General features: G+C 41.5%; 1 protein-coding gene across 1 annotated transcript in view; it reads left to right on the forward strand.

Annotated features, from left to right (window-relative positions):
- The window catches only part of LOC124613751 (E3 ubiquitin-protein ligase TRIM37-like), a 297453-nt gene that overhangs the window by 170564 nt on the left and 101343 nt on the right, over window positions 1–25546 (forward strand). Inside the window, exon 11 of the mRNA XM_047142470.1 lies at window positions 4927–5014. Within this exon, the coding sequence (XP_046998426.1) occupies window positions 4927–5014 (88 nt within the window). The remainder of the gene's footprint in view (window positions 1–4926; window positions 5015–25546) is intronic.

Raw genomic sequence — 25546 nt, forward strand, 5'->3', positions numbered from 1 at the left:
CCTGGTACAGAAGCAAATAACCAGAGCCACTTCCTCACCCCTCAAACCCAGAATCCCCCACAGAAGAACCACAAAAGTGCCCCACTTGTGACAGGATACTTTCCGGGACTGGACCAGACTCTGAATGTGGCTCTCCAGCAGGGATACGACTTCCTGAAATCCTGCCCTGAAATGAGATCCATCCCTCATGAAATCCTCCCCACTCCACCAAGAGTGTCTTTCCGCCGTCCACCTAACCTTCGTAACCTGTTAGTTCATCCCTATGAAATCCCCAAACCACCTTCCCTACCCTCTGGCTCCTATCCTTGTAACCGCCCCCGGTGTAAAACCTGTCCCATGCACCCTCCAGCCACCACCTACTCCAGTCCTGTAACCCGGAAGGTGTACACGATCAAAGGCAGAGCCACATGTGAAAGCACCCACGTGATTTACCAGCTGACCTGCCTACACTGTGATGCATTCTATGTGGGAATGACCAGTAACAAACTGTCCATTCGCATGAATGGACACAGGCAGACAGTGTTTGTTGGTAATGAGGATCACCCTGTGGCTAAACATGCCTAGGTGCACGGCTAGCACATCTTGGCACAGTGTTACACCGTCCGTGTTATCTGGATACTTCCCACCAACACCAACCTATCCGAACTCCGGAGATGGGAACTTGCTCTTCAATATATCCTCTCTTCCCGTTACCCACCAGGCTTCAATCTCCGCTAATTTCAAGTTGCCGCCACTCACACCTCACCTGTCATTCAACATAATCTTTGCCTCTGCACTTCCGCCTCGACTGACACCTCTGCCCAAACTCTTTGTCTTTAAATATGTCTGCTTGTGTCTGTATATGTGTGGATGGATATGTGTGTGTGTGCGCGAGTGTATACCCATCCTTTTTTCCCCCTAAGGTAAGTCTTTCCGCTCCCGGGATTGGAATGACTCCTTACCCTCTCCCTTAAAACCCACTTCCTTTCGTCTTTCCCTCTCCTTCCCTCTTTCCTGATGAGGCAACAGTTTGTTGCGAAAGCTTGAATTTTGTTTGTATGTATGTGTCTGTTTGTGTTTCTATCGACCTGCCAGCGCTTTCGTATGGTAAGTCACATCATATATATGAGAGAGAGAGAGAGAGAGAGAGAGAGAGAGAGAGAGAGAGAGAGTTGCTGGACATTAAAACAACACTAGTTCTTCTGGAGTTTCACTTCTTGATGCAGTTTGTCCACTAGAGTAGGTATATCTTCCTTATTAGGACAATATATATTAATCCTAGGAATCATCCATCTTTTGCCCTTGATTTATTCATTTTGCACACGTCTTTTAGGTGAAAACATTACGTTTTCTATCTTCACTGTGAGCGAGCCATTGTTTATAATTGTGTGTGCAACACTGTTTTATGATTTGAACTTATGTGCTTACCGTATTTTATTGTTTATCTGGCCATCCTGGTCATAGTAACCAATGACTATCACTTCTACATGTAAATCACTGTAGGTAATCGGTTCAAAAAATAAATTTTCAGCAGCTGTTGCATTATGCGCACCCTATCGTACAGGTAATTTTACTGCGGTACTTACCAAAATTGTCCCTAGCTGCTTTGCGAATCTTAAGATATATCCTTCCAGTGGCCTTTTAAACTGTTGGTACTGTTGTTGTTTGTGTTCCCTTGTGGCATGGAGATGTTTAACAGAATATTCATCAACCTGAAAGGCCCAGTACTAAATCCCATTTGTGTGTGTGTGTGTGTGTGTGTGTGTGTGTGTGCGCGCGTGCGTGTGTGTTATTAGTTCTACGGAGATACAATTTTAACTTGGATCCATGTAGCTGTATTTCTTCAGTTTAAATTATTTTCATATTATTTCCTAATAAGCACAATACTACTGCTAAAGTATCACCTGACTAGTCATTTTCCTGTATGGATAATATTTATCCTTTTTATTAATAAGGCTTCTTGTTTTTGAGTGCAAGATACAACATTAATATTCTTCACGTCCATGACTTCGTCCAAGATACTGTGTCTTAGTTTGCTATTAATAAACGGTCACAATGCCCACATAGTACTAGGGACGGAAAGGGCTGAAACCAGATGTAAACAGTAATGAAATTCTAAACTCAGATTGGAATGTGTACCGCAGAGACAGGCTGGACAATGAAGGGGGAGGCGTGTTTATAGTGATAAGAAGTGCAATAGTATCGAAGGAAATTGACGGAGATCCGATATGTGAAATAATTTGGGTGAAGGGCATGGTTAAAGCAGGCTCAAACATGGTAATTAGACGTTGCTATAGGCCCTCTGGCTCAGCAGCTGTTGTGGCAGAGCATCTGAAGGAAAATTTGGAAAATATTTTGCGTAGATTTCCCAACCATGTTATAGTTCTGGGTGAAGATTTTAATTTACCAAATATAGACTGGGAGACTCAAATGTTTATAACGGGTTGCAGGGACAAAGAATCCAGTGAAATTTTTTTTAGTGCATTATCTGAAATAAACCTTGAGCAGTTAAACAGAGAACCGACTCATGGCGAGAACATATTAGACCTTCTGGTGACAAACAGACCCAAACTATTTGAAACAGTTGCAGCAGTGTACTGTAGGTCTCTAGAAGAGCGTAGCATTCCAAAAGATTGGAAAAGGGTACAGGTCATCCCCGTTTTCAAGAAGGGATGTCGAACAGACGTGCAGAACTATAGACCTATATCTCTCATGTCGATCAGTTGTAGAATTTTGAAACACGTATTGTGTTCGAGTTTAATGACTTTTCTGGAGACTAGAAATCTACTCTGTAGGAATCGGCATGGGTTTAGAAAAAGATGATCGTGTGAAACCCAGTTCGCGCTATTCGTCCACGAGACTCAGAGGGCCATAGGCACAGGTTCCCAGGTAGATGCCGTGTTTCTTGACTTCCGCAAGGCATTTGATACAGTTCCTCACAATCGTTTAATGAACAAAGTAAGAGCATATGGACTATCAGACCAATTGTGTGATTTGATTGAGGAGTTCCTTGATAACAGAATGGAGCATGTCATTCTCAATGGAGAGAAGTCTTCCGAAGTAAGAGTGATTTCAGGTGTGCCGCAGGGGAGTGTTCTAGGACCGTTGCTATTCACAATATGTATAAATGACCTTGTGGATAACATTGGAAGTTCACTGAGGCTTTTTGCAGATGATGCTGTAGTAATCAAGAAGTTGTAACAATGGAAAATTGTATTGAAATGCAGGAGGATCTGCAACGAATTGATGCATTGTGCAGGGGATGGCAACTGAATCTCAATGTAGACAAGTGTAATGTGCTGCAAATGCATAGAACGAAAGAACCTGTATCATTTAGCTGCAATATAGCAGGTCAGCAACTTGAAGCAGTTAATTCGTTAAATTATCTGGGAGTAAGCATTAGGAGTGATTTAAAATGGAATGACCATATAAAATTAATCGTCGGTAAATCAGATGCCAGACTGAGATTCATTGGAAGAATCCTAAGGAAATGCAATCCGAAAACAAAGGAAGTAAGGTACAGTACACTTGTTTGCACACTGCTTGAATACTGCTCACCGGTGTGGGATCCGTACCAGATAGGGTTGATAGAAGAGATAGAGAAGATCCAACAGAGAGCAGCACATTTCGTTACAGGATCATTTAGTAATCGCGAAAGTGTTACAGAGATGATGGATAAACTCCAGCAGAAGACTCTGCAAGAGAGACGCTCGGTACGGGCTTTTGTTTAAGTTTCGAGAACATACCTTCACCGAGGAATCAAGCAGTATATTGCTTCCTATATCTCGCGAAGAGACCATGGGGATAAATTCAGAGAGATTAGAGCCCTCACAGAGGCATACCGACAATCCTCCTTTCCACGAACAATACGAGACTGGAATAGAAGGGAGAACCGATAGAGGTACTCAAGATACCCTCCACCACACACTGTCAGGTGGCTTGCAGAGTATGGATGTAGATGTAATTGTTTCAACCTTATATTTATCACCCTACAAAAAAACCTTGGAACATATTGGAAATCAGTGGGATAGGATGGATGCTTTGTTCAGACTGAATACTTTTGGTAGTAAGCTGTGGGTGTAACCTTGATAGAATGAGGGACGATGCATCAGCCATGCCAATGTGTGAATGCCAGTTGCTTCTGAGCAATTTTTTGAAACTCTGAATTAACATGTTCCACAACTTTTTCATCTGAGGAGTATCATAATGCTTGAAGCGAGACATAATCTTCACACTAATATGAGGAGCATTCTAAGCAGTGTGTGTGATGTCATCCTCAGTTATGTAATTTCAGGTTGTGCTCCAACTTGCTGCTCACAATCTCTACTAATAGTACATTATTTTCTCTCACAGGATCCTTACCCCGGGGAGCTTAAATCACAGGTGACATCATTGAGCTCTGCACTGGTTACATGGTAATCATCTGCTTAAGAGTCCTGTACCAGTTCTGACACTCCTCTCCTGTGGACTGCTACCCAGCTATAAGACCTTCCACATTTTCTTAATACTTCCCTTTCGTGCCTTGGCATCTTATGCCATGTAGTGTTAGACAGCATCTGAATTTGTTCATTTGTCAAGTCTCCAAAGCACTAAATCCATTGGCGATAGCTCGACTGAAGCTTTCAGATGTGTTGTGTCTACAGGATCTTTTCACTGATTTGGAAGGTTTGACTTTAATCATGTCTTCCAATATAAAGATTAAAGATCAGATGCCATTGTGTAACAATAGTGACAATCACTCAATCTCCAGAAGTGGCCTGTGTCATTTGCTAAGCTTTGTGTGAATATATCAGTTATACGTTGTACACGTGTGTCCAAGCAAGCAGAAGTTCTTTAAAAAGACAGCTAATATGTTCCCTTTATCATAACATGTTAGCAAACTGCATTAAAACTGACTGCTGCACTTTGCTTGTCAATTAAGATTCACTGAATAATTATAAATTACAGGTGAAAATGATGTGGAGTACTCCCTGACCCAACCACTGTTGTTCAGAGATCGTGAAACAACACCAAGTGGGACATTAGGAACAGCAGGGTGAGTTCATGCTTTTGTGTGTATCTACAACATATTATGTCAAAACTGTATTTTAGATGAATGTAATAGCCATTTCAAACCTAATTGTATCATCACCACACACACACACACACACACACACACACAGATATTTCTTTAGAAAGAGGGTGCTAGTAGGTTGAGTGCTGCAGACCAGTCTTCCAATAACCAATGAGTGATTTTCAATTGTAGCTCAGATGTAAACTATTGTTCAAGACATTTCATTAACAGCATAACACAATATTCTCAAGTAAACAATGGAAAAGGTTATGATCCGTAGTGATTCTTTCTCTCCTTTGCTTCTTGTTCAGTCAATGGCAGCAACGAGAATGCTCTTCAAAAGTGTGAAATAGTTCAGAATATATTAGTACAAACAGATGTTATAAAGTTTTGTTGCTGTTGTGTCATTATTATTCATTGATGCAAACTAGTTAGTACTTAATGTTGTGATTGACTTTTCGTATTGGTTAACGGTAGAAATCAAACATAGCTCTCAGGCTCCATTTTCTTGCTTCACTGCTCGTTTTGCCAAGTGTGTTTTTTTGCACCAGGCTGGCAACACATTTGCCCTGTGTTAAAAGTGAAAACTCACATGAACAGTATTAGTGGATCAGCTTAGTATGCAGAGACAGTAGCAATGCAGCAGTTGCATGGAACAAAAAGTTAGAAGCCAAATACTGAAGGATCTAATTCGTATGCTTCATCTCTTTAAAATCGATATTCTGGTAAATGTTCTGCTTTCTAAGTAGAAAATACAGATGATTATAATTAAACTTTTGCTAGTTGAGAGGGGCCCCATGAAAAATGAGTGATTATAGGACAACGAAACTTTGTGGAAACATCTGTAAAGACACACCGAAGAGAAATAATGAATAACCCATTGAGAGGAACACATTTTAATTTCCACATGGGAAGGTTACATTTGTTAATTGTGTGACATGTTTTTGATCCAGGTTACAAACTGCTCAATGTGACAACCATCTCAGCATGTAACTTCGCACGGACACCATTTCGCAATTGTTCACAGCACTTTTCAAAGTGGACTACGGCGTGTTCTGCTGTTGTGACAGAGCTCGTGCACTACTTGAAGATAACACTTTGTGTCCAGCATTCTCAGCTATGACGACAGTAACTATTCCACAATTTGTGGTGCATTTGGTTGTCGGCCACTCACAGGAGCATTTCCCAAACTGCCAGTTAATTAAAATTCCCGAATCATGTTCTTAAACAACGGTGTGGAAAGAGGACCTCTCTGTATTCCTTGAATGTGTTGATACTTGCAAAGAGCAGCAGCACTCATGCTGTTGTTATGATACATCAGCTTCATGAGTAAAACTCAGCTCACCTTGTCCAGACCTAGATTGACTTTCTGCAACTGTAATGCTCACCGATGCTTGTGTTTCAACCTTACATAGCCGTACCAATACCAGCACCTAATGACAAGTCATGACACTAACCCAACTAACAATGCAAATCCTCCAGTACACAGTCTGAACATCATCATTCCTATGAAGTTGGGTACCCATACGGTAAATAGTATTGTTTGCATTGGCTCAAGTGGTGAAAGCTTAATTATAACAACCCTTTATGGGAACATGGTTTACACGTGTGCGTGCGTGCCTTTAATCAATGAATTCAAAACATTCCTGCCATCTGTCATCAGAGCTTCTGTAGTGTTGTTTGAAATCCCACATGTGACTCCAGCCAGAGAGTATACTCTGTTAGCAGTATGCAACTCTTGTGAAAAATTTGGTGATATATTGCTCTGCAGATTAACTCTGAAATGTTTATTGGTGGATCTAGATTAATACTCTGGACTTGTAAACTATTAAATCGGTGTAAGGCATTCCCTACACTGATGCTGCAGAAACTGCATTGCAACTGTTGCAGAGTTTAAAATTGCACATAAAATCACAATACTTTAAGTTCTCATAGAGACAGATGTAATTTATGGGCTTTACTTAAGCAATCAACTCCATCTTCCACACACACACACACACACACACACACACACACACACACATACATACATACCCCTTTTCCCTCCACCCCTTCCCCAGGGGGCACGCCACGTTTTGGCAGGATCATGCTTGGCTGCCACAAGGCCGCAGCCTTTGCAGCATCTTTTCTCTTCCATGCTGCATGTCTATCCTCTTGCTGTCCTTCTTCCCCTCCCATGGGCAACAAGTATGGGATGTTTTTGGAAATGTGTTCTGCATTTTCAGTAACCAAGTATCAAAACATTCTCTCCACTGTGTTTTGTTCCTTTTTTCTTTCTTCATTCCCCTTCTTCAATCCTTCCCCACTTCAATGTTTGAGGTTCCTCTTTTCTTCTTCCTCCCTGTGGACTCCTGAACACCAGCCCATGTGTCTGCCATGTAATAGGTGCCTGGGTAATTGTGTAATTCCCAGCTCCGGGTTGACAGGTAGGGTTCACATGTATCCCCTCGTACAGGCCAGGCCCAAAGAGAAGTGATTGCCTGAGCCGCTACCTTCCCAAATTGCCAACTGTTCTCCCTGTCAGGTGTTTGGTATTTATGACCTGAGGTGTGAAGAATCACCTAACTTGAGTGTGCTGCCTTCTGAGGACCCCCCCGCCCCCCTTTCCGGTTCGAAGGAGTGCACCAGTTGCACCGTGGTTCCTGGTGGTTTCACATACTGAAGATGGTCAGTACTTTGCTACGGTAAATCTATTTATTATTCAGAAAGGTGTTGATGCAATTGTCGGCCTTGTGAAATCCTGCTCTAACTTATGCAATGGCACTTTGCTTTTTGGAGACTACTGGTTCTCAAGCACAACTGCTAATTGCCGCTTCACTGCTTCACAGCTATCCTGTTCATGTCAAGGCCCATCGCATGCTGAATTCTTCCTGTGGTGTTATTCTCACTAGGGTGCTCAGTGGTCTGACAGAGACAGAAATCCAAATGTATCTCTCTGATCAGGGTGTCATTGCAGTCCATCAGGTGACAAAAGAGATAGATGCCTCCTTAGTAGCCACATGCACTCTTTTTCTTCCATTGAATATCAAAGCAGGTTATGAAGTTATCACAGTCCGACCATACATTCTGAAGCCGACGTACTGCTGACAGTGTCATTGTTACAACCACACTCAAATGTCCTGTTGTCACCCGGCCAAATGTGTATTCTGTGGTGGGGATGCTCACGTGGGTGATTGTCTGCCTCCTGCTCCCCGCTGTATCAATTGTAATAGTGACAACGCCGGTGCCTCTTGAAATTGCCCCATGTATCTCGATGAGCAGGCTGTCCAGGAGATCCAGGTGAAGGAAAAAGTGCCTTACCCCGTCACTTGCAAGTTGTTTGCCAGTCGCATACCCTGCGTTCTACCATCTAGCATTTACAGTACTGTTCTTGTTACATCTTGCTCCATGAAGGACATGGCCACACAGATAGGTGACCTGAAATTCACCACCGCAGTTGCAAAATCACCTAGCACCATGGTAGCATCCCTGTCTCCTCCTCCAGCTGTGCAACAAGCCACCAAACTTTCGCCTCACAGCCCGGCAAGGCAGACTGGACAGCAGGAATACTCCCACGACTTCTTACGTCCCTCCAGCCGACAAACATCTGACTCTTCCTCTGCCAACTGGAAAGGCTCCAAGAAGTCAAACAAAGACAAACAGTCGTTTCCGCCACTGACTCTGTGATCCTCTTCGACGGTGTCGCCATGTGATACCCTTGCCTGGGCGATGTCCATGTCGTCGGTGTGCACTGCCAACCATTTCTCTGCCCTGGACTCTGCAGACTGACAGAAGGAAAGTGCCAACACCTCTGTAGATCTCATGGAGCAGGACCCTCCAGCCTCTGCTTCCTGTAGCAGTGAGTCTTCAAAGGCTGGCTCTCGGCAGCCTCTGTGGTGACACCCCTACAGTTTTTCCCTCCTCCCTTTTCCTCATCATGACTCTTCTCCAGTGGTACATTTGTAGTCCTCGATCCAACAAATAGAACTTATGGCTGCTCTTAGAATCGCAGCGTCTGCATGTTCTCTGCCTCCAAGAAACAAAATTGTGTCTTCATGACTGCTTTGAGCCCTCACATTTCTTACCAATCCACTTTGACCTTTCCCCCCAAGGACAGCATTCCATCTCATGGGGGAGTCATGCTGGTCATCTGGGATGATGTTCATAGTCAATCTATCTCCTTTACTACCCAGCTTCGAGCTGTTTCAGTCCACATTTTCTTTCCTCCCTTGACCTTTTCCCTCTGTACTGTTTACATCCCTCCAACATTCCATGTCACCAGGCAGACTTCCTCCAGCTTATTGCGCAACACTCTCACCTGTTTCTGCTGCTCAGTGACTTTAATGCACACCATCCCCTTTGGGGCTCTCCCAGAACCTGTCAGGGAGGTGCCCTCTTGGTTTACCTTCTCAATCGACTTAAGCACCTCTGCCTTAACACCTTAGCACCCACGTTAACTTTCACACTCCACACACACCTATTCCCATTTGGACCTCTTCTCCGCAATATCCAGCTTGCCTATCATCTTGAGTTGTCCATTCTCTCTCTCTCTCTCTCTCTCTCTCTCTCTCTCTCTCTCTCTCTCTCTCTGTATATATATATTCAGCGACCATACCCTTTGTTCTCTCCGTTTGCTGACGCCTACCCCACCTATGTGCACACCCAAATGTCAGCTTTCTAAGGCCCACTTGAGGCTTTACTCTTCCATGGTGATCTTTGATGAACATCATTTTCCCAGTTGTGGTGTCCAGGTAGAATATCTTACAAACATTATTGTTATTACTGCAGAACGTGCCATTCCTCACACTTGCTCGTTACCCTTCCATGTCACAGTCCCTTGGTGGACTGAGGTGTGCCATGATGCAATTCACGCGCGAAAACGTCTTCTCTGCGTTTTTAACCATCATCCTATGATGGCCGACTGCATTCATTATAAACAGTTGTGTGCACAGTGTCATCGTGTTCTTTGCAATTGCCATTCCCCAATTTCCGGCCTGTCAGTAGCAGATTATGTCGTAGTGGACTGTCTCCTACACCTTGGGTCGCTATTTTGTGGAAATTTCGAACTCCACCCACCATCACCCTGCCTTCCTCCATCGGAAACAACTGGAGCAGGCTCAGGCGATACCCTTCTCTTCTCAGAATCATGAGTGCTAAAATGCCACTTTTACTATGAGGGAGCTAGATCATGCTCTTGCTTCATCGCGATCCTCCACCCCAGGTCCGGGCAGTGTTCACATTCAAATGTTGCAGGACCTCCCTCTTGCATGTGAGCACTTTTTCCTTCATATGTACTGTTGCATCTGGGCAGATAAAACGTGTTTCAGTTCTGATTAAAACAGCATCCTCTGCTCAGTCACGGGCACTGTTGTTCTGTGACAAACTGGATTACATTCTTGTAACTGTCATCCTCTTGACAGCCTCACTGTTGGTACAGGGTATCATTGTCCACCATGATCTCCTTTTACAGACTGATGACGACATACATACCAATTTTTGAGTGACTGGGTGTGCATTTCGTCTCTCATGTCCACTGGGAATCATAGGTCAATAGTGTTGATAATGGGGCCATCCTCTTGGCCTTTGAAGATAGTTTTTTGCCTGAGAGGTCAAGGTGATGGTGTACTGATGTGATGTGAAACTGTATGCAGTGCCACAGATTCATGAGATTCAGGCACATGACTTCACATTGTAACACTAGCCCCATCTGTAGGGATTGAGGACTTCAGTTGTACATGAATTACATGAATGTTCAACACACATCTATTTCCATTGTGGGGAGCACCATTCACCCTGTTCACTGGCCTGTATCATTTTACAAGCAGAGAATAAAATCGAAGAATGGAAGACTCTTGACCAACTAACGTGTCAAGAGGCCAGGGATACGTTCCATTGTACCAGTTGTTAGGATTTCTTCCCATTCCAGTCACGAATGGAACACATGGAAAAGATTGTTTGAATGGCTCGGTGCATGCAGCAATTAATCTAATCTTATCCTCAGAGTGGTCTACCCAATGGGAAGCCCTAGCCATACGGCATTTCCATTTACCATCCCTATGTTAGCAATACGTAGAGGATTGTAGTATATTCCTAGAGTCATCATTTAAAGCCTTTCTTGAAACTCTGTTGGTAGACTTTCTTTGGATAAATTTACGTCTATCTTCAAGAGTTTCAGTTCAGTTCCTTGCCATGGATTAAGTGAATCATTCGTGTTGCCTTTCTGTGTATATGTTCAATATACCCTGTTAGTCCTATTTGGTATGGGTTCCACACACACGAGCAGTATTCTACAACCAGTTGCATGAGTAATTTGCAAGCAGTCTCCTTTGTAGACCAATAGCACTTCTCCAATATTCTAGCCATAAACCAAAGTTTGCCACCTGCTCAACCAGCAGCTGAGTCTGTGTGATCATTCCATTTCATATCCCTACAAAGTGTTACACACAGGTATTTTTACAAGTTGGTGATTCCAGCTGTGACTCAGTGATGTTATAGTCACAGGGTACTACATATTTTCGTTTTGTGAAGTGTACAGTTTAACATTTCTGAACATTTAATGCAAGTTGCCAATCTTCACACCACTTTGAAATCATCTAATGAATCTTTGTGTAGCATCTTCCAGGCAATACTTCATTGGAGATAACTGAATCATCTACAAAAATTGAGGTCGGTATTAGTATACTAGACGAACAGCAAGGGTCTCAACACACTTCCCAGAGACTCACCCAAAGTTACTTCTTTTTGATGATGTCTCTCCATCCAAGATAATATGCTGTGCCTTCCTTACCGAAAAGCCTTCTGTCCAGTCACAAATTTCACTTGATACCCCATATGATCATACTATTGACAATAGGCATAGATGTGGTACTGAGTCAAATGCTGTTTGGAAATCAAGAAATGCTGCATCTACCTGACTGCCTTGGTCCAAAGCTTTCAGCATGTCATGTAAAAAATGTGCAAGTTGGGTTCCACGTGATTAATGTTTTCAGAACTCATGCTCATTGGCATGCAGGAGGTCATTCTGATTGAGATACCTCATTATATCTGAGCTCAGAATATGTTCTGAGACTCTACAACAAATAGATGTCAGTGGTATTGGACAGTACTTTGATGGATCACTTCTACTAAGCTTCTTGTAGACAGGTGAGACCTGTGCTTTTCTCTAAGAATTGGGCCCAGTTCCCCCCTTCCCCGAGGGATCTGTGATAAGATTATAGTTAAAAGAGGAGCTAAGTCAGCTGCAAAATCAATATAGAATCTGACAGGGATTCCATTGGCCCCTAGAGCTTTGTTCATTTTTAAGGATTTCAGCCTTTTCTCAACATCACTGACACTAATACTTTTTCATTCATCTTTTCATTGTTAAGAGGATTAAATTGAGACACTCTCCAGGGCTTTCCTGTGTAAAGAAACATTTGGAAATGGAGATAAACATTTCAGTTTTGCTTTGCTGTCCTCAATCTCAGTTCCTGCCTCTTTCGCTAGGGCTGGACACTAACTCTGGTGCCACTAACAGTCTTTACATCTGACCAGAATTTCTGTGAGTTTTGTGAAGTATTGTTTGTCAATGTTCTGCTACAATAATTATTGAAGGTACCACACATAGCTCTCTTGACAGAAAAATGCGTTTCATTCAGCATCTCTCTATCTATAGCCCTACACTTTGTTTTACACTTATTATGCGGTAATCTCTGCTGCTTTAGAAGTTTCTTTCAATTTGACACCCGTTATTGATTTTCCTACTCGGGTGGTAAAGGATAGCAGCTCACTGATAGATAACTTCTTTATAAACCAAGATAAGTTTAACCAGATAAATGCTCAGCCTGTTGAGAATGGTCTTTCTGATCATGTTGCACAGCTAGTTACAATATATGACATAGCTCCATCCAGCAATACTAAACAGTCCTCCAAAGTAGTACGTTCAGTCAACGATTTAACAATTGCAAATTTCAGGGAAAGCCTACAGCAGTTAGACTGGGATGAGGTGTACCGTGAACCTGATGCCAATTTAAAATATAATTTATTTCATGACATTTTTGTAAATGCATAATAATAGTTAAATATACTCGTAAGAAACCTTGTAACAAACCATAGCTTACTAAGGGTATAAAAATATCTTGTAACCGGAAAAGGGAAATGTATCTGACAGCAAGAAAGAGTAGTGACCCAGAAACTATCAAAAATTATAAAGACTACTGTGTTATATTAAGAAAAGTTATTAAAAAATCCAGGAGTATGTGTATCATGTCTGAAATCAGCAACTCTGATAATAAAATTAAAACAATTTGGAATATTATTAAAAGAGAAACAGGTCAACCAAGAGCAGAGGAAGACAGTATTACCATCAAATTGAATGAAAACTTTACGAACAAAAAGTCAGAAGTTGAAAATATTTTTAATAATCATTTTCTAAATGTTGTGGATATAGTAGGATCCAGGTGTTCATTAGAAGATGCTAGGCTGTTAATGGAAGAGGCCATACCTACGCAATTTGATACAATTGAAATCTCACCCACTTCTCCCTCTGAAATTAGGAAAATAATAAACTTGCTTAAAAGCAAAAACTCACATGGAATTGATGGCATTTCCAGCAAAATACTAAATGCTTGTTCTCGACAGATAAGTAAGATTCTCAGCCACCTGTGTAATAGCTCTCTGGAACAGGGCATTTTCCGTGATAGACTGAAATATGCTATTGTTATACCTTTGCATAAAAAGGGGGATAGATCTGATGTCAACAATTACCGTCCAATCTCCCTTCTAACAGCTTTATCCAAAATTTTTGAGAAAGTAATGTATTCAAGAGTAGCTTCACATATCTGTAAAAATGAAGTACTAACAAAATGTCAGTTTGGTTTCCAGAAAGGTTTTTCAACAGAAAATGCCATATATGCTTTCACCAGTCAAATTTTGAATGATCTGAATAACCGAACACCTCCCATTGGGATTTTTTGTGATCTCTCAAAGGCTTTTGATTGTGTAAATCATGAAATTCTGCTAGACAAGCTCAAGTATTGTGGCATGAGTGGGACAGTGCACAAATGGTTTAATTCGTACCTAACTGGAAGAGTGCAGAAAGTTGAAATAAGTAGTTCTCGTAACGTGCAAAGATCAGCACATTCCTCAAACTGGGGAACTATCAAGAATGGGGTTCCACAAGGGTCAGTCTTGGGTCCTTTGTTGTTCTTATTATATATTAATGACTTGCCAGTCTATATTCATGAAGAGGCAAAGTTAGTTCTCTTTGCTGATGATACAAGTATAGTAATCACACCTGAGAAACAAGAATTAACTGATGAAATTGTCAATACTGTCTTTCAGAAAATTACTAAGTGGTTCCTTGTAAACGGACTCTCACTGAATTTTGATGAGACACAGTACATACAGTTCCGTACAGTGAATGGTATGACGCCATTAATAAATATAGACCTTAATCAGAAGCATATAGCTAAGGTAGAATATTCCAAATTTTTAGGTATGTCCATTGATGAGAGATTAAATTGGAAGAAACACATTGATGATCTGCTGAAACGTTTGAGTTCAGCTACTTATGCAATAAGGGTCATTGCAAATTTTGGTGATAAACATCTTAGTAAATTAGCTTACTACGCCTATTTTCACTCATTGCTTTCATATGGCATCATATTTTGGGGTAATTCATCACTGAGGAATAAAGTATTCATTGCACAGAAGCGTGTAATCAGAATAATAGCTGGAGTCCACCCAAGATCATCCTGCAGACATTTATTTAAGGATCTAGGGATATTCACAGTAGCTTCTCAGTATATATACTCTCTTATGAAATTTGTTATTAACAACCAAACCCAATTCAAAAGTAATAGCAGTGTGCATAACTACAATACTAGGAGAAAGGACGATCTTTACTATTCAAGATTAAATCTAACTTTGGCACAGAAAGGGGTGAATTATACTGGCACTAAAGTCTTTGGTCACTTACCAAATAGTATCAAAAGTCTGACAGATAACCAACAAGTATTTAAGAAGAAATTAAAAGAATTTCTGAATGACAACTCCTTCTACTCCATAGAGGAATTTGTAGATAGAAATTAAAAAAAAAAAAAAAAAAAAAAAAAAAAAAAAAAAAAAATAAAGTTGTTATATTAACTTAAGTATGTTGTTAAATTAACCTAATTATGTCATGTATTGGAAAATTTGACTCGTTCCACATCATTACGAAATATCGTATTCATGATCCATGGAACTAGTATTAATCTAATCTAATCTAATCTACAGAGACTACATACCATGGAGGTTCCCTCCCATTATGAACTGCTCTACTGGGTACGTATCTATCCAGTGCATGGTCAATTATTCTTTCAAACTTTAGTGATAGTTCCTCTACAAGTTCCTGCTCTGTACTGTATGTCTCAACTTCTTCTTTGAGGTATGACACTACTAATTTTTTATCTAGTTTTCTGAGCATGTATATCTGTTTGCTTGTTTTAGTTGTCCTTTGTACTTTGGTAATCATTATTGCCACAACTGTGACATGGTCACTGATACCAGTTTCATTGTTGACACCCCCAAAGGAATGATGTCTATTTGTTGCCATTAGATCCAATATATTTAAATCATGAGTGGGGTTACTAACTACATGTTGTGGATAGTTTTTAGGGGAGGCATTTAATAATGTTTCACAGGATATCTTATCACACCTACCACCAACTAAACTAATTTTCCCAATTAATTGTTGGATAATTAGTCTCTCCACTAATGATTACAATACAATAGAACTGACATTTTCTCTAAAGTTTTCAGTTACATCAGGAGATGAGTCTGGTGGGCGATAGAAGGTCCAGTTATCATTTTATGCCCACCCCTGATACTGAGTTTTGTCCAAATAATCTCACATGCAGCTTCAATTTCTATCTCAGTGGGTTTGAGTTTCTTGTTTATTGTGACAAATACGCCTCCTCCATTTCCCATTTGGCTATCCTTTCAATATAAACTTAAATTTTCCCCAAAAATCTCACTGCTGTCAATTTCAGGTTTCAGCCAGCTTTCTGTGCCCAGTATTATGTGAGCTTCACTACTTTTCACAAGTGCTTCAAACTCTGGCACTTTGTTGTGAATGCTTTGGCAGTTAACCATTAGGATTTTAATACTTTCACCTGTTAGAAACATTTCTTTCGATCTTACACTGATACTTCTGTGTTTCCTTACAGGTATCATTATCTGGATTTGGTGGCAAGTTGTCCAATCTAAAAATCCCCTGAGTGCACCCTACACACAGTCCGCTACCTGAGCAGCAGCCTTTTATGTGTAGTGGACACCTGACCCATTTTGGGGTACCCTACAGTTAAGAGTCCTATGGCACAAGTTCAGAAAGTTGCAGCCCAGCTTGTCACAGAACCTTTGGATTCCCTGGTTCAGTTGTTCCACTCGTCTCCAGACCAAAGGGCCACGATCAGTTCTGGGGCAGTGCTGCAAATAGTGAGCTACATTGAAACTCCATGTACAAGCCTCACCTTCTCAGCCTTCTCTGCCAGTCGCTGGAATGACCCAAGAATGACCTCGGAGACCAGATGACAGGCATCATTTGTTCCAATGTGTGCCACAGTCTGCAGTTGGATGCACCCTGTTGCCTCAGTGGCTGCTGTAAAAGCCTCTTCAACTTGTTGACTGTGGCCCCAGGGCAGTTTCGAGCTGCTTGCAAATGTCAACCAACTCATCCCATGTTCGAGAACAGCATTCACGATGGGGCTTCATTTTGTTTGGTGCTGTTCATTAGAAGACAGTAAACAAATAACTTTAAATTAATCCTGCTGATTATCTTTTAATCTGTTGAGCTAAAAAGTTGCTAATTCTCTAGAAGAATTGAAACAAATCCATAGAACAAGATTTCTGTTATGGCAACACAAAAACCTTCGGTAAAAAATACTACTTTCCCAAAATGTTTCGAAGTTAATTGTAGTTGTCAGCAAACTCAAAAACAGAGTAAATATACAATAAATGTAGATAATATATGGGGCTACACTTCTTCAAGGGAAAACGAGAAGTAATACAATGTAACTAAATCACAAACACCGATGTACTACACGGTACTCATAGATTATGCAAAGGACAATGGTAGCTTCTGAAAATTCTAAAAATCACGTTTATTTGCATTGATATACCATGAAACTGAACTGTGAATCACAAATGCTGATTTGCTACAAAATGTTACACATCCTAAATACTTGTACCAGTAACTTCTGTAAGCATCCAGATATTCTCAAAAATAACCTACTGTGCATGTAATTATACAATGAAATTAGATAACAATTGGTTTGAGCGAGGATAAGCCTACTGTTCTCAAAACTTTAAAAGAGAACAATTAAGTCTAAGCCTACAATTGATGATAACAGAAAGAGTTTACTGTGGCACTTGCAAATGTTCTAAATTTCACAGTGTATGACATTACAAATGGGTATTGATACAGTCAGTCAAAGATAAAGCAGATGCAATGTGAACTGTAAAAAATGCAGATCTAGAACTTCACATCTGCACATGAATCTTATACACATAATCTTGCACAAAAGAAAATTCTGAAGTTGGCTTTTATATATAAACAAATGTGAATATTGCATGGATTTTTCACTTAGCTGTTTCTGTGCATATTTCTACTCTGGTGTGCCAAAGAACAACACTACAGCTTGAATTTATCTCAGTCAAAATCACTAAAATGCGCAGCAACAAAGCGCATCTGCCTATTGCAACCAACAATGCATTACAAGTATTACAAAGATGTATGCTATGACTATGACCACCTCGTCATCTCTAGTGACTGTATCACTGACCTCTGTTTTCTATGTCAGGGCCCTTGGGGCCGGTTGACTGCACCCTCCTTGGGGCCGGTTGACTGCACCCTGTCCTCTAGTGGTTGGGTGTCCTCCTACTGCCCCCCCCCCCCCCCCCCCCCCCACCCACCACACCCTCTTTGGGAGTGTCTCCTCCACACCCTCCGGGGACATCAGTCCCCAACACTTGTCCAGAGAAGCAGTGCCCTCCCTTGTCATTTCTTTCCAGGAAGGGCCCCCTTCCCAGAAATCTGCTGATCTGCAGCTAGATGCTAGCCAGTGGCTGAAGGAGCCACATGTTGCAGGTTGTAGGACTTCACATTCCTCCTCTGTTTCAGAAACTGGGGCAGACAAGTCCTCACAGTCATCAAAATCATCTAAGGAGAGGGAGGACAAGAAGGGGGACAAGTTCTAGTCCTCAAAGAAGGACGTTGTGGTGGCCCCCCTTCCCGCTGAACCCCACATGTTCCACCTTTGTATCTCAGGCAGTTTTCCTTGTGGCTCCTGTGCCCATGGATCCTGCCCCCACACACCTTGATTCGGAACCCCCACACACCTTTATTCGGAACCAATGTGTTGTCTCCTCACAACCAGTGCCAGGGGTCCCGTAGGCATAATCTGTCTCTTAGGTCCCATCACGCCTCCACAGGATACTGATAGCGTGATCCTCCAACATAACTGTAGCAATTTTTTCTGCCAACTGGCTGAGCTATCATGTCTCTTCTGCGTTTCCCCTGCTTTCTGCATCACCCTCCAAGAAACTTGGTTCCCAACAATGCTGACCCCTATCCTCCACAGTTATTGGGACTATTTTAAGAATTGCAGTGACTATGAAAGGGTGTCAGGCCGTGTTTGCACATACGTTCTGGACTCTTCTGTGAACACATGCCTCTTGGAATGACATATGAGGCTGTAGTTGTTCCTGTGAAGATGTCTGGATTTTCCCATCTGTAACGTGCATCTCCCAGCTGATGGTAAAGTGACACAGAACACATTGCCTGCACTGTTTTCTCAGCTTTCTCACCCTTCCTGATATTGGTTGACTTCAGTGTCCATAACTCTTTGAGTGGTAGAACTGTGATCAGTGGCCACGATAAAGCTGTCGAAAATTTTCTCACAGAGCTCGATCTTTGCCTCATGAATTCTAGTGTTCCCAAACATTTCAGGTAGCATATGGATCGTATTCAGCCATTGATCTCTCCACTTTTGCAGCCTAGGTTTTCTCCCCTCCATCCACTGCAGTGTCCACGATAACATGTGTGTCAGTGATCATTTTCAGATCATCTTGACCCTCCCTCGGCATCTCTCACTTAGGCATTCAGTGAAGTGGGTCACCAAAGCTGACTGGGATGCCTTCACTCCTGCCATTGCCTTTAGCCCCCCATCATATGGAGGTATCAATGCAGCTCTCCAGAGCAGAACTGCAGCCATTCTATTGACAGCTGATTCAGCTATCCCCTATTTCACGGGATCCCCCTGTTGGAAGACAGTACCTTGGTGGAACAATGAAGCACCTCATTTCCTGGGTCTGCCACCTCATAAAATGATACATATGAGAATGTGGGGAGGCCGCGCGGGATTAGCCGAGCGGTCTAAGGCACTGCAGTCATGGACTGTGCGGCTGGTCCCAGCGGAGGTTCGAGTCCTCCCTCGGGCATGGGTGTGTGTGTTTATCCTTAGGATAATTTAGCTTAAGTAGTGTGTAAGCTTAGGGACTGATGACCATAGCAGTTAAGTCCCATAAGATTTCACACACATTTGAACATTTTTAGAATGTGGGGAACAGTATGTTGCTACCATTGGACCATGTACTCCTCCTTTAAAGATTTGGGCAAAGTTTAGATACCTCTATCAACACCTGTGTCCCACAGGTGTACGTGGTAGATCTCTGAATGGTGTTGTCTGCACTGAGCCAGACACTGTCGCTAAATATTTTGCTTTGTGTTATGCTTGGGTGTCTGCGTCTGAGAATTATCTGCCTGAATTTGTGTAATCATACAAGTGGAGCAAATTCGCTTACCTTTCACTAAATGTCACCTGGAGTCATATAATGCTCTGATCAGTGAATGATAATTCCTCAGTGCCCCAGCCATTTTCGTGGCATGGCTCCAGGGTCAGACCACATCCACAGTCAAATGCTCAAACATTTATTGGTGGATTACCAGTGTCACATCCTTGCCGTTTCCAACCATATCTGGAGCGAGCTGTGGTGACTCCCATCTAAGTGCCGAGAAAGCATGATTGTCCTGCTACAGAAAATGGGTAAACACTCCTTTGAGGTGGACAGTTACTACCCAGTTAGTCTTACTAATGTTCTCTGCAAGTTGCTCGAACATACGGTGAGCTGGTGGCTGTGTTGGGACCTTGAGTCTCGGGGTCTTTTGACTCTGTCCCAGTGTGATTCTGGCCAAGGCCATTGTGCTGCTGACAGTTTGACCTGCCTGGTATCTATTATCTATTAGCTTTTGCCTGACATCAACACCTTATCACTGCCTTCTTTGACTTGCGAAAGGCTTAAGACGCCACGGGGTGTCACCACATTCTCTTTACCCTACATGAGTGCGGTCTCTGGGGCCACATTATTGATTTTTGTCTGGAACTTCTTTACGTGCTGTTCTTTCTGGCTTCAAGTTTGTGCTTCCTACAGTATCCTCATATACAGGAGAAGTAAGTTCTGCAGGGCTCTGTATTGAGTGGAACACATTTTCTTGTGGCCAACATTGGGTAGTGGCAGCTGTGTGGTCTACAGTGTCAAACTTCCTGTAGGCTGACAATTTTTGTATTTGCTGCTAGTCCTTTACTGTGCATCTTGCTGAACACTGACTGCAGGGTGTCATATGAAAGGTGCAGTCCTGGGCTTGTGACGGTTTGCCTTCTTTATTTCTTCGTTTGTTGTCTTTGCTTGTGATACTGGCTGAAAAATGGGGTGTGGAATTACAACACTGACTACTTTAAATAATGTGGCCGACAGGTGCACAGTTGAATTTCAAAGTAGTTTACTTTCAGTTTTCACAACTCCCCCACCCAATAATACACAGTTATATATGGCCTATGCACTATTGTTTTAACTTTCCATAATCCTCATTAATAGTTTGCAGACAAACCTCCACATACTGCTACAATAGTTTACTACTGAACATCTATGAGCAGTAAAAACCTCACCACAATGTTCACAGTTCTTGAAAGATAGAAAGGTACATATGGAGCAGACACTATCATAGTTTTAACACACAGCCTAATTGTGTTACACTTATTTCACACATGCATTGTTGTTGATGTAACCAATACAGGTTCCTCATCTGAAACTCGGCCGTGTACTGGCTGTCTCGAGCCCCAAAAATTGGGCCCTCATATATCCTCACAATAATAGGTACTGAAACTACACATTGTTCGAAGTTAAATTTACAGAAATTACAATTAAAACTTAACTCATTAAATTAACTGGATACATTGAAAAAATATTTCTTATTAGCAGTTTCTTCTACTACAAGGGTTGAACCGAATTATTTATTCAAATCATGAAATTAACATATATAGTTACAAAAACAATACTTTCAACAAAACTATTAATTTCTTTAGAATTAATTAACGGCTGGCTTTGCTAACATGCTTTCAAATAGAGACAGATCCTTTAAGAATACTATTAGTTGTTCACCCCCCCATGAACCATGGACCTTGCCGTTGGTGGGGAGGCTTGCGTGCCTCAACGATACAGATAGCCGTACCGTAGGTGCAACCACATCGGAGCGGTATCTGTTGAGAGGCCAGACAAACGTGTGGTTCCTGACGAGGGGCAACAGCCTTTTCAGTAGTTGCAGGGGCAACAGTCTGGATGATTGACTGATCTGGCCTTGTAACACTAACCAAAACGGCCTTGCTGTGCCGGTACTGCGAACGGCTGAAAGCAACGGGGAAACTATGGCCGTAATTTTTCCTGAGGGCATGCAGCTTTACTGTATGGTTAAATGATGATGGCGTCCTCTTGGGTAAAATATTCCGGAGGTAAAATAGTCCCCCATTCGGATCCCCGGGCGGGGACTACTCAGGAGGACGTCGTTATCAGGAGAAAGAATACTGGCATTCTATGGATCGGAGCGTGGAATGTCAGATCCCTTAATCGCGCAGATAGGTTAGAAAATTTAAAAAGGGAAATGGATAGGTTAAAGTTAGATATAGTGGGAATTAGTGAAGTTCGGTGGCAGGAGGAGCAAGACTTTTGGTCAGGCGAATACAGCGTTATAATACAAAATCAAAACGGGGGATTGCAGGAGTAGGTTTAATAATGAATAAAAAAAATAGGAGTGCGGGTAAGCTACTACAAACAGCATAGTGAACGAATTATTGTGGCCAAGATAGACATGAAGCCCACGCCTACCACAGTAGTACAAGTTTATATGCCAACTAGCTCTGCAGATGACGAAGAAATTGAAGAAATGTATGATGAAATAAAAGAAATTATTCAGTTAGTGAAGGGAGATGAAAATTTAATAGTCATGGGTGACCGGAATTCGGTAGTAGGAAAAGGAAGAGAAGGAAACGTAGTAGGTGAATATGGATTGGGGGGGAAGAAATGAAAGAGGAAGCCGTCTGGTAGAATTTTGCACAGAGCACAACTTAATCATAGCTAACATTTGGTTCAAGAATCATAAAAGAAGGTTGTATACATGGAAGAAGCCTGGAGATACTGACAGGTTTCAGATAGATTATGTAATGGTAAGACAGAGATTTAGGAACCAGGTTTTAAATAGTAAGACATTTCCAGGGGCAGATGTGGACTCTGACCACAATCTATTGGTTATGAACTGTAGATTAAAACTGAAGAAACTGCAAAAAGGTGGGAATTTAAGGAGATGAGACCTGGATAAACTGACTAAATCAGAGATTGTACAGAGTTTCAAGGAGAGCATAAGGGAACAATTGACAGGAATGGGGGAAAGAAATACAGTAGAAGAAGAATGGGTAGCTTTGAGGGATGAAGTAGTGAAGGCAGCAGAGGATCAAGTAGGTAAAAAGACGAGAGCTAGTAGAAATCCTTGGGTAACAGAAGAAATATTGAACTTAATTGATGAAAGGAGAAAATATAAGAATGCAGTAAATGAAGCAGGCAAAAAGGAATACAAACATCTCAAAAATGAGATCGATAGGAAGTGCAAAATGGCTAAGCAGGGATGGCTAGAGGACAAATGTAAGGATGTAGAGGCTTATCTCTCTAGGGGTAAGATAGATACTGCCTACAGGAAAATTAAAGAGACCTTTGGAGAAAAGAGAACCACTCGTGTGAATATCAAGAGCTCAGATGGAAACCCAGTTCTAAGCAAAGAAGGGAAAGCAGAAAGGTGGAAGGAGTATATAGAGGATCTATACAAGGGCGATGTACTTGAGGACAATATTATGGAAATGGAAGAGGATGTAGATGAAGATGAAATGGGAGATACGATACTGCGTGAAGGGTTTTACTGAGCACTGAGAGACCTGAGTCGAAACAAGGCCCCGGGAGTAGACAACATTCCATTAGAACTACTGACAGCCTCGGGAGAGCCAGTCCTGACAAAACTCTACCATCTGGTGAGCAAGATATATGAGACAGGCGAAATACCCTCTGACTTCAAGAAGAAAATAATAATTCCAATCCCAAAGAAAGCAGGTGTTGACAGATGTGAAAATTACCGAAATATCAGTTTAATAAGTCACAGCTGCAAAATACTAACGCGAATTCTTTACAGACGAATGGAAAAACTAGTAGAAGCCAACCTTGGGGAAGATCAGTTTGGGTTCCGTAGAAATATAGGAACACATGAGGCAATATTGACGCTACGACTTATCTTAGAAGCTAGATTAAGGAAAGGCAAACCTACATTTCTAGCATTTGTAGACTTAGAGAAAGCTTTTGACAATGTTGACTGGAACACTCTCTTTCAAATTCTGAAGGTGGCAGGGGTAAAATACAGGGAGCGAAAGGCTATTTACAACTTGTACAGAAATCAGATGGCAGTTATAAGAGTCAAGGGACATCAAAGGGAAGCAGTGATTGGGAAGAGAGTGAGACAGGGTTGTAGCCTCTCCCCGATGTTATTCAATCTGTATATTGAGCAAGCAGTGAAGGAAACAAAAGAAAAATTCGGAGTAGGTATTAAAATTCATGGAGAAGAAATAAAAACTTTGAGGTTCGCCGATGACATCGTAATTCTGTCAGAGACAGCAAAGGACTTGGAAGAGCAGTTGAACGGAATGGATAGTGTCTTGAAAGGAGGATATAAGACGAACAGCAACAAAAGCAAAACGAGGATAATGGAATGTAGTCAAATTAAGTCGGGTGATGCTGAGGGAATTAGATTAGGAAATGAGACACTTAAAGTAGTAAAGAAGTTTTGCTATTTGGAGAGCAAAATAACTGATGATGGTCGAAGTAGAGAGGATATAAAATGTAGATTGGCAATGGGAAGGAAAGCGTTTCTGAAGAAGATAAATTTGTTAACATCAAGTATAGATTTAAATGTCAGGAAGTCGTTTTTGTAAGTATTTGTATGGAGTGTAGCCATTTATGGAAATGAAACTTGGACGATAAATAGTTTGGACAAGAAGAGAATATAAGCTTTTGAAATGTGGTGCTACAGAAGAATGCTGAAATTAGATGGGTAGATCACATAACTAATGAGGTGGTATTGAATAGGATTGGGGAGAAGATAAATTTGTGGCACAACTTGACTAGTAGAAGGGATCGATTGGTAGGACATGTTCTGAGGCATCAAGGGATCACCAATTTTGTATTGGAGGGCAGCGTGGAGGGTAAAAACCGTAGAGGGAGACCAAGAGGTGAATACACTAAGCAGATTCAGAAGGATGCAGGTTGCAGTAGTTATTGGGAGATGAAGCAGCTTGCACAGGATAGAATAGCATGGAGAGCTGCATCAAAGCAGTCTCAGGACTGAAGACCACAACAACAACAACAACCTCAACAACAACATTAATTGTTCCTCCAAATGTTTGTAATTAGTACAGAATTTATATTTGTTTATACATCAAAAATAGAATTTAAGTTACGAAACAGTTACTGATTTCACCCTATAACAAAAGATACTAACTAGGAATAGCCGAAATAAGTTAGAGAATCAATTACATACATAAAACTAAGCACAAAATTAGATCTGGTGTTATATTCTTTAAAACTGAGGGCCAGCCTTTCTCTTTTATGAAAATGCAGATTATATTCACGTTTGTTAATGGTAAATAGTTAAAACTGAAAAAATGAAAGCATACAGGCAGATGGCAAAACAAGAGGGGAAGTAAAAATATCCCAGCTTGCTTTGTCACAGGCTCTCACTTGTGGCGTCCAGTTTCCAGCCACAAAGATCTGCATTGAAATGTATAAATGGAATTTTTTATTGTTTGTAGCTGAACCAACTACTTCAGTCATGCTCTGTCACCTCAATGTTGTTTATGAGCACTTCTATCTTATTGAAGATTTATGGTTGCCTCCTTGTGTTTTCTTGATGCAGTGGACATGCTATGCAGTGCCACTAATTGTGCCGTGGGACTTGGTCTCCATCTGCAGAGGGTCAAGGGCTGTAAGACAGCTCACATCTAAACCAGCTCACTACAAACTGACATACTACCCTTTGAAAGAACTCTTCTGTATTGTTCTGATATTCAATATTCACAATGTTAAGTGACAAATCTCTTATTACGCAGAATGACATATCTGAAGTGTCACTCAGAATAGCACGTTAGAGAATGA

This window comes from Schistocerca americana, chromosome 1 (genome assembly GCF_021461395.2).
Source record: "Schistocerca americana isolate TAMUIC-IGC-003095 chromosome 1, iqSchAmer2.1, whole genome shotgun sequence".
In the NCBI taxonomy this organism is placed as follows: Eukaryota; Metazoa; Arthropoda; class Insecta; order Orthoptera; family Acrididae; genus Schistocerca; species Schistocerca americana.